The following is a 10,610-nucleotide window of genomic DNA, read 5'->3' on the forward strand; positions in this document are numbered from 1 at the left end:
CAATACGGATGAGCTCACAAGACATTATGCTAGATGAAATAAGCTTGTTGCAAAAAGACAAATACCCTATGATTCCACTTACATGAGATATCTAAGGTAGTCAAATTCATAGAAATACAAAGTAGAACCTACTTTGTATGGCTGCAAGGGGCTGGGAAGAGGGGGAAATAGGATTTTAATAGGTATAGGTAGTGTTTCAGTTTTGTAAGATGAAAAAGTTTTGGAGATCTGTTGCATAACAATGTGAATATACTTGATATCACTGAACTGTATGTACACTTAAAAATGGTTAAGATGGTATATTTTATGTTATGTGGTTTTTACCACAATTAAAAATAATTATTTAAAAATATCTATATTACTTTTCATATTCTTTCGTTTTAATCAATTTTTCCTAAAACTACATAAATGCTAGGGATTTAACAGCAACCAAGCAAAAATATCATTAAGTACATCACAATATATATATACAAATCTCTTTCCTCTTTCCATGCATCTTCTTTTACAAACTTGAGCCAAAATTATAAATAAAAGTAAAAACAAGTATTAAAGGACATGACAGCATTTTTATTTATTTTTTTAAATAAATTTATTTTATTTTTGGCTGCGTTGGGTCTTTGTTGCTGTGCATGGGCTTTTCTCTAGTTGCGATGAGCAGGGGCTACTCTTCATTGCGGTGCGCGGGCTTCTCGTTGCACTAAGTGTAGGTAACTATAACGCAGCAGCAACTGGAGCTCCAAGAAGGCCCGGGAACATACCTGTTTCAATGAATTCCAAGAGCCTAACACATCTGACACACAATAAATGCTCAATAAATTTTGCTAAAATTCAGACTTCCCTGGTGGCGCAGTGGTTAAGAATCCGCCTGCCATTGCAGGGGACACGGGTTTGAGCCCTGGTCTGGGAAGATCCCACATGCCACGGAGCAACTAAGCCTGTGTACCACAACTACTAAGCCTGCGCTCTACAGCCCACGAGCCACAACTACTGAAGCCCGTGCGCCTAGAGCCCATGCTCTGCAACAAGAGAAGCCACTGCAATGAGAAGCACGTGCACCACAATGAAGAGTAGCCCCCGGTCACCGAAACTACAGAAAGCCTGCATGCGGCAACAAAGACCCAACGCAGCCAAAAATAAACAAATAAATTTATTTAAAAAAAAGAGAGAGTAGTAGTGTAATGGAAAGGATACTGATCTGAAGTCAGAAGACCTCTATCACTCTGTAAATTTTGTCAGTGACCTTTGGCAAGTCACTGAATCTTTCTACACCTTAGGTTTCCAAAAGGAGGGTTTTGGAGGCACTTCCTTGGTGGCACAGTGGCTAAGACTCCATGCTCCCAATGCAGGGGGCCCGGGCTCGATCCCTGGTCGGGGAACTAGATTCCACATGCATGCCGTAACTAAGGAGCCCACGAACTGCAGCTAAGGAACCCGCCTGCTGCAACTAAGACCCAGCACAACCAAATTTTTTTTTTAAAAAAAGGAGGGAATTGGAGAGGATCCTCACCCCCCTTCTAAGCAATCCAAACAGGGTCAAGTTAATGAAGAACATATGGAATAATCTGAAATGATCCATCTCAATAGCATTTAACCTTACTTAGATTATTTGCAGCAAATATTTGATTTCCTGTGAAAACGTTTCAAATTTTTTTTTCAGAGATGTAGATTTTTTGTTTTGTTTTTCTTTTGTTTTGGCCTCACCGTGCGGCTTGCAGGATCTCAGTTCCCTGACCAGAGACTGAACCCAGGCCCATAGCAGTGAAAAGAGCCGAGTCCTAACCACTGGACCACCAGGGAATTCCTTCAGAGATGTAGATTTTTTTTTTTTTTTCCCAGAGATGTAGATTTTTAACTGAGTTCTCTCATCTTGTAATGGGCAAGTCTTTGTCTTGACCTGGGTATTTTATATTTTAACCGCTTCTTTGAAATCATTAAATTATTATTTATTTTACACACAGATATAGGGTGAGAAGGATTCATAGTAAATTAGACAGGCATGCCCAACTTATCAAACGAGTTATACTATGCAGTCTCCATAAGCCACTCAGAGTTTCACACACACTGGAGTGAGGGACTTCCCCGGTGGTCCAGTGGTTAAGACTCCATGCTCCCAGTGCAGGAGGCCCAAGTTCGATCCCTGGTCAGGGAACTAGATCCCGCATACATGCTGCAACTAAAGATCCTGCACACCACAACAGAGATCCGTGCCGCAACTAAGACTGGGAGCAGCCAAATAAATAAATGAATATTTTTTAAATAAATAAATAATTAAAATTAAAAAACACTGGAAGGAAAAGTATAAATTCAAATTACAGCCCAGATTTGCAACCAACTCTGAAGAAAAAAACTTTCTTCAGAAACTTTTTCAGGGTCTTTTAAGGGGCCCAATTCTTAAAACCTAGAATAGTATTAACAATGTAGTCATAGTGTGGCATATACCTTTTAAATAATGCTTCAGAACACCAGGGCCTGTATAATAATGCTAAATGTTACAGAAAGGTATAGTACTATTGTGATATCCCTTCTGTATGAAATATGAAAAATATGCCCTGTTTTTCAATTAAACAGCAAATTGAAAATTTTCAACTAATTATTATCTAATGTTTACAGACACCCAACCAGTAACTTACAAAGCGTTATGTAATAAAGCTTTTCTACAGATGTTCATCTTACATTTAAAACATTTTCAAGGAGGGAAAACAAAACAATCAGAAGCAAGGAATGAGCAGAACTAAATTTTTAGTGCCAACATTTATATGCTACTTTACAAAGTAGAACAATTAAAGGGAAAGGGAGATATGAGAACAGATACTAAATTTTTCTGAAACACTAGGCACCCTTGTGCTCGTTATTTAATTAAGAACTAAAATGGCCACATTACACAATGCAACAGGATTTAACAATGACGTCATTGACAGAAAGCCACTGGAATGAATAAATAGGAGCAATTGAAAAGGTCTCAAGACTGCCTTCTCAGTCTTTTCAAATCAATCAAGGCACCTACGTTTTAAAGGAGACCTTTTCTACTTAAACTGAACTCGTTTAAAAAGCACTTAAAAAATCACACTAAGAATCAAATATAATATTAGATACAACAAATGACGCAGAAACATTTATATTTGATAAGAGTATTATTATTTTAAAGTAGAAAATTCTCTTGTATGACCTTTTGCACTAGAATGTTAATTTTGAACACATTTAAATCCTCTAAACCTACTTATCACTAATGTTCAAATGAACTAGTCTAAAATACAACTCTCTTAACAAATTAGGTCTCAGCAATCTGACCCCAAGTTTAGCGACACTTGGCAAACCAACTCTGGTATCGCATTCAACTTAACTTCTAAGAGGAGACATTTTCCTGACCCCGATAAAACTGAGCAGATGTGAAATTTTTATTTTTAGTGCCTGAAATTTGCTTCTTGAGTGTATTATAGCCATCAAGGAAATGTGCTCTATTCTCTTGCCAAAGCCCACCCCTGCACTCTTTATTAGGCAGAACTCCCACAAAGTCATCCAAACTAAGTCTTTCAAAACCAGGCCCCTCCTCAACCTGGGGGAAGAGTTTTCTGGATTTAGCAGTGGCTGAGAAAAAATCTGAAGCTTTAAGCTTAAAAAAAAACAAAAAAAAAAACAAAAAACCAAGATCTTTGAGCATATGACTAGAAAATGAAAGGGAAAAGGGTGCTGATAAAGGGGAAAGGGTGTTGATTAAAAAAAAAATCTGCTAACTTAAAAAACAACAAAAACTAAGAGCCTATAGATCATTTCACTGTCTGGAAACTAAACTCAGTTTACTGGGTGGTCTCTTCTTCACTACCACCCACCAGGGGCAGAGCTGTGAAAAACAGGAATACAGAGACGGCGGGCTTATTTGGTTCTAAGTTTGTGCCTTTGCCTGTATATTCAAGCAAACAAACATAGTGAAAGTCAAAATGAGAGCTCAGAAGATTTTTAAACGTTACCTTTAAAAACTAATAAATGTGGGAATTCCCTGGCAGTCCAGTGGTTGGGACTCCTTGCCTCCACTGCTGGGGGGTGGTGGGGGGGAAGGGGGATGGGTTCCTTAGATCCCTGGTTGGGTAACTAGGATCCCAACAAGCTGTGCAGTGTGGCCAAAAAGAAAAAAAAAAGAAAAAAAAAGAAAAGAAAAGTAAACATACTAACCTGCAGTCTTCCACAACCATGTAATAATAATGTCTCACTTTGCAGAGTGCTATCTACCTACCTCTCTGTATCTTGTAGCTTACAACATGATTTCATATCCAAAGCTCTTTCCACTACATCATACTGCCAAGAGGTTGAGTTTTTCTAATAAAATAACTATATACCAGAAAAACCATATATCAGAAATAACTATATATGAGACACTTTGTAGCAGCCGCACAACAGCTAAGGAGCACTAAGCTTCCAGGAAATGACTTTATTATCTTTCATTAAGGCTGAAGTCAGATCAATTGAAGGGGAAAAAAATGTTGCACAAGTATGACTAACCAGAAAGAAACATGTATCTTCAGAAACCACTATTAATAAAGCAATCTCAACTCTCACAAAATGGCCTTTCAGAGCCTCATTCTCGCCTTAGTGAATGTCAAACTGCTGCTACCTTACAAAAAGGCATGCATTTTCTAGAGCTCAGAGACCATCAGTAACAGCTAGGTCGGTAGCCCTATCTTATGACATAGTAAATGGCAGACTTCCCCAGAGCATGATTTAGCAATGAAAGTGTCTCAGAACTGTTCCTTAGAGCTGAAGTTATAAACCGTTTAAAAATTGAAAGGATCCAAATTATTACTAACTAGAACAATCTCAGTTTTGCTTTCCTTTGAAGAGCAAAACTGCTGGATACAACAACCTAAGAGCAAAGAGAAAACAAACACACAAATGTAGATTACCCAGAAAGTGTCTAATTTTCCAGGCTGTTGGGTTCAGTTTTTATTAAACTTTTCCCATTTCTACTCCCATAATTTTTAGCCTATAAAAAACTTGCCAGCTCTAGAGCCTTAAATTTCAAAGAAACAAAAATATCTTTTCCGAAACATTTTCAACAGTCTAAAGGATTTCTCATGTCCCAAGTTAAAACTAACAGGTAATGAATGCCCCAGACTAGAACTAACAGCAAGTAGTCTCATCACTTAAGTGCTTCCCAGTATCTCAAAGTACTCATCTAGAAAATAAGGCAGTTGTATGAGACGATTTTCTCAGGTCCCTTCCAGCTCTAACTTTCTATTCCAAGATCTCCAATTCACTAAGAAAATTACTGTCTGTTAAGGCTCAAAATGTACTAATTTTAAACACACTACAAGACTGTGAGAAAGCAGGGAACTTGAGCAGACCTCCCCAGCACAGATTTTCCTAAACTGCAAGAGGCAGGAAATATGGTTGCCTATTTGTTATCCTCTCTTACATAAGAACCAGTCTAAACGGAATGAGAACTCTATAATAAAAGTAAACAGTTAATAAACCCACACATATTCCAACAGAAGTAGAAGTTTGGTGGTATTAAACTATTTCCCATCATAACTTGTATATATCATGCCAGAATATAAAAATGTGTATGTATCCTAATGTGCTTTATTAAAGATTAGCTCCATCACCATGGAATTTAAAATGATAAATTCTAAATAAACTAACTTTCACCTTTTAAAATAAATGTTTTAAATTTCAAATTAACCAATACTAGTGAACATAGTTCAAAATAAATGACTGAATAGTAGCATCAACTGATTCAACATACATTCCAATATATACCTCTTCCCTGACGACTCTTTCCCCTTCAAAGTTCTCCTTATTCCCAACTCCTCTCAGCTCCACCTCCCCAACTCCATTCTGGTCCCCACTCCCTTTCTCGCCCCTCCCTTCTCAACCACACACTACTTTCAAAGCAGACTAGGAAGTGGCTCTCTAATATAGGAAGTATGAGAATCACCTAGGAAGCCTAAGAAACAAAAAATAAATTAATTAAACAAAAAAAGAATCACCTAAGAAGCTTATTAAAAATACACATAAGTACTTTCAAGGTAAGTAGGAGTTGAAAAAATTAAACCTTGCTTGCTCAGAGGGTACGCTCTTCTGGTTAACTAAAGATTAACCAGGGAACTTATTTTGTTGAAAAGTCCTTTGGAATCCATCACTTTTCCCTTGCTTACAGTTCATAAGAAGTATCTGATGATTTAATAACTGCCCTACAAATAGGTTAAGTTTATAACCAATTCCTATCCCCGCAGGGGTGAGCCCTCAGGCCAAATAAAGCCCTCACTGGTAAGAATGGTTTTATATTTTTAAAGTGTTGCAAAAACCAAACAAAAAAGTACATGTAACTGAAACCACACGTGGCCCGCAAGGCCTAAAATATTTACTGTCTGGCCCTTTACAGAAAAAGTTTGCCGACCCTTGTTCTGTAGCACCAAAGGCACTGAAAGTACAGAGACCCCAGGGACATTGCCCAGAAGGGCTCCTTTCTCATCAGATTAACTGAGGAAAAGAAAAAAAGGTTCCATTAAGTCAGTTCCAAATGACTTAGAATCATTGCTATTTCTCTAACTGACTTGCCCTCAAGAAAGTGTTACCCTCAAAAGATTCTACTCCCTTCTTTAGACTCAATAGTTTCAGCTGGGATGCTAAGTAGCTCTGGAGATAAATACAAAAGATTTCAAGCCTTACCTGAGGCATTTGCTATAGCCAAGGGCAGGCTTGGAAGCTGGTGCACCTGGATTCCTGAAGCACCCAATGCACTGAGGTTAATGGTCTGGAGGCCAGGCATGGAGGAGAGTTGAGCAGCATTCACAGTGACTGTGCCAGCAGGGATGGAAGCAGCTGAGGCAATAGGTGTAAGGGTGGTACTGCTGCTGCTGGTCTGCCCCAAGGAAACACCCTGCATTGGGGCCAAGGTGATTGTCTGGGCCTGTGGGTTCTGAACTTGGAGGTTCTGCAGCTGAAGAGTCTGCCAACTGACCTGTCCATTGGGCCCCACTGTTGGTGTCCGGATGATGATAGGGCCAGAGTTTGGAACAGCCTGAAGCTGAAGGTTCTGGAGGGTTTCCTGGGAGATAGCTTGAGTTGTAAAGGTCTGCCCTGACAGTGGGGCTGCTTGGAGGGCCTGGAGGGCCTGTCCCCCTTGAACTAGTTGAGGCTGGATGAGAATTTGTTGTTGTTGCTGCGTCTGCTGGTTTTGCTCTCCCTCTTTTTGTTGACTTGCTTGCAGTGAGCCTCCAGATGTCTGGTTCTGCTGGATGTTCAGAGCATCAGATCCCTGCAGCCCACTGACCCTCTGCGGTGTCTGGCTTTGAGAGTTGGTCCCTGCTGATCCGCTGGTGGTAAAGTTCATAATTCCCATGTTGCTGGTGGTAGTAGTTGTTGAGTAGCTATTGGCATTGGTGAAAAAGGAGCTGGAACTGGCTTGTGATGATACCAAACTGGCAGAACTGATGGCAGTCCCTGAGGTGACAGGCTGTGAGCCACTCTCCTGGGACCCAGAGCTGCTGATCGTGACTGCCTGAGAGCTAGGAGTCAAGGTAGCTGCAGAAACGCTGTTGACAGGTAGCAAGGTAATATTCCCATTCAGGGCCACTGGTACATTGGTCACATACTGAGTCTGTCCTGAGAGTACATTATTAGCCAGGCCTTGGAGGGGGACAGCCTGCTGGAGTAGGTTTGGCATAGCAGCAATGATGTTGCCTCCACTTCCTCGATTTGTGATGATCTGTTGGTTTGCACCTGGTATGATCTGTATCTGACCTGAACCATCCTGCTGCACTTGGGCCCCAGTGGCAGCAAACTGCAGCTGTTGCCCATCAACGGTCTGGAACTGTGGGATTACTTGATACTGAATATTAGGCATCACTCCAGGCAGTCCTGTCAGGACTTGCTGGTTCTGTAGGTTGGAGGTGGCAGCCACAACATACTGCCCACCAGAGACCGTGCGATTCTTGGAAGACTCACTGCCATTGTTGCCATTGGTACTGCTGCCACTCTGTTCCTTCGAGGTAGGGGTAGCCCCAGAGGAGGAAGAGATGATCTGCCAGCCATTGGCACCCTGGGAAAGTTGTGTGGCTGTGAGGTCAAGCTCACCTGTGCCCCCTGACTGGCTTGGGCCCTGGGAGTTGTTGCTGTTTTCATTGGGTGACTCAATTCTGCTGCAAGTTGCTGCCAGGAGGGCCAAAGGGGATGGCTGGGATTCCTGGCCAGAAATAAAGGAGAGGAAAGGAGTTACTTTAGTGACACCCATCTGCCAGCCCAGGGGGTAGTACACAAAATATAAACAGCAAAACAACAACAACAACAACAAAAACCCAAACAAAAAGCTGACCTATCTATACTGCTGAAATTCTCATTTGGGGGGATCTCCAAGCTACTTGTCTCTCTGTGCTTACTTCCCTATCTATAAAAGTTCAGCCCTTTCTTAAAAATTTTCCTATGAAAAGACAGACAATCATCTATGAATATTTACATCCTCTCAACACCTTCCCCACTCTGTCCAGATCATCACTTACCTGCCCTCCTCCTCCTCCACTGCTGCTGCTACTGCCTGTGCTGCTGCTTCGAGCCTGAGAAAAGGCACCACCACCATTACCATTGCCCCCATTATTGCCACCAACTCCTTTTTCAATCTTCACCACAGCTGTCATTTCATCCATGGAGTGATCTTGGTCTAAAAAGAATTTGAAAATAACTTAAAGTTCGAGAAAGGAGAAGGGTAAAGTGAGGAAGGGTAAAGGAGGCTGTGATGAAACAGAAATGACTAACAGGAAGGTGAAAGGCGCCAGTATTAAGAAAAAAAAAAGGATTGGGGGAGAAGAAACAGTTGTAGGACCAGTAGGATGTAAACTAGGCTAGGTGGTGCCAAAACTGGGCCTCGACTCTCCCTTGCACAAAATTAAACTCATAAAACACTGAAAAGGTGCTTTTGATATAGGAAATGTGAAGGTCGGTGGGCATGTTGAAAGAGTTTAAAAGTATCCTGGGGAAAAAAAGGATAGGTAAGGCACAAAACAACACGTGAGTGGATGGAAAGCGAGCTAAAAGTAGGGTCAAAGGAGGTAAGGAAAAAGAAAAATTCAAGTGTAAAAAGTAACAAGAGGAAAGGAAGAGAAAGGGGAAAAGAACAGATAAAAAGTTTGAGTGGGGAAACATCTGTGAATACTAGTAAGGGGCTAAAGAGGTCCAGGCGTTAGAAATCAGGCGTTTCGGGGCGGCTACAGGGCGGGCCCTAGAGTGAAAGGGCGGTTTCGGGGTGAGGGGCGTGGAAAGGGCGGGACGGTGGGGGGGAGGGGTAATTTGCGGGGGGGAGGGGTAATCTACGGCCGGGGGGTGGGGGAGGGCCCTGGGGCCGGCGGCGACCAGAGGGCGGACCAGGGAGGCGGTTGGCCCGGGCGGGGCCTGCACTGCTCGGGCCGCCCCCGCGGCTCCAGCCCCCGGCAGGAGGAGCCTCAGGCGAGCGGCCGAGTAGTGGGGGGTAAGGCCCGTCCCCCGTGGCCGGGGCGGGCAGGGGGCGGGCGAGGCCACGCTGCCCCCTCCCCCGGGGCGGGTGGCCCATCCCCCTCCTCCGCGGAGGCCCCGCCACTGCCCCTTCTCCCTCCCTTCCCTCCGCCCCGGGCGGGACCAAGGCCGCCGCCGCCGCCTCCCGCCCGTCCCCCCTACGGCGGGGACCGCCCGGTCGGCCCTCGCGCGCGCCCCCTCACTCCCCTCCCACCCCTAAGCTTGGAGTGGACTCATCCTTACCGCTCATGGTGGCAGCCGAGGGACGAGCTCAAGGGGGTCCTGTCCGGGGGGGTTGGGGGGGGCCAGGAAAAACGCGGACGCTGACGAGGCAAGCGAACCCGGACCGGACAGGGAGGGGGGGGGTAAGGAGGAGGGAGCAGCGCGCCACAAGCCCGGCCTAGGCCCCGCCCCTTCACTGCTGCCCCGCCCAATGAGGGAGGGAGAAAGGAGGGACTTGCAGAAAAAAGACGGGTAGATTGCCCAATGGTAAGACTCGCTTGCACTCTTAAGGCGTGCAAGACAAAGTTGCGTGCGAGGTGTCCGCCCAAAAAGAGCGCTCTCTCAGTTTTAAAGGCCAATGAAAGACGCAGGAAGTGAAGGTGGGCGGGAACTAGAGTTGATAGGCTTGAAAAGAAGCCAGTCAACTGCCCGGCGGGCTCCCTGAGAGGTAGGGATAGGAAGAGCTTTCATTGGACTGACAGAACAACAACCAACCAGAACCCTGGACGTGCCTGGGCAAAGTCCTGGTGGGAGGAGGTAAGAAGTAGACAGGAATGGGATAGGATGAAACTGATCAAAACCAGTCAGAAATCAGGCGGGCAGCCAGGAAAGTTATGATTGGATTAACACTGAAAAGAGACACGATAGGACGCAAGTTGACGTGAATAAAAGCCAATTGAACGCCGCGTGAGCTCTGAGGGCAGGAACTTGGAGTGGGCAGAGGAGAATTGGCGTCTCCCTCAGTCATTCAGTCCAATGAGGCGGCGGGGGGAGCCTGGCACCGCCTCCAACTTAACCAATGGGCGTTACTAGAGCCGGGAGGGAACAGGGCTGTGCCAGGAGGAGTCCGTCGCCATTTTGGCCCTCCTCAGGGAACGTCTTCTCCGTGATTAGGTAGCAACGCTTCAGCG

At 44.1% G+C, this 10,610-nt stretch overlaps 1 protein-coding gene across 1 annotated transcript in view; it reads right to left on the minus strand.

Annotated features, from left to right (window-relative positions):
- The window catches only part of SP1 (Sp1 transcription factor), a 44,385-nt gene extending 34,598 nt beyond the window's left edge, over nucleotides 1–9,787 (minus strand). The window contains exons 1-3 of the mRNA XM_030866859.3: nucleotides 9,721–9,787; nucleotides 8,493–8,650; nucleotides 6,664–8,179 (exon numbers count right to left, since the gene is read on the minus strand). Of these exons, the coding sequence (XP_030722719.1) occupies nucleotides 6,664–8,179; nucleotides 8,493–8,650; nucleotides 9,721–9,727 (1,681 nt within the window). The 5' untranslated portion in view covers nucleotides 9,728–9,787. The remainder of the gene's footprint in view (nucleotides 1–6,663; nucleotides 8,180–8,492; nucleotides 8,651–9,720) is intronic.
- Nucleotides 9,788–10,610: the final 823 nt, after the last annotated feature.

The sequence above is a fragment of the Globicephala melas genome, chromosome 10 (genome assembly GCF_963455315.2).
Source record: "Globicephala melas chromosome 10, mGloMel1.2, whole genome shotgun sequence".
Lineage (NCBI taxonomy): Eukaryota > Metazoa > Chordata > Mammalia > Artiodactyla > Delphinidae > Globicephala > Globicephala melas.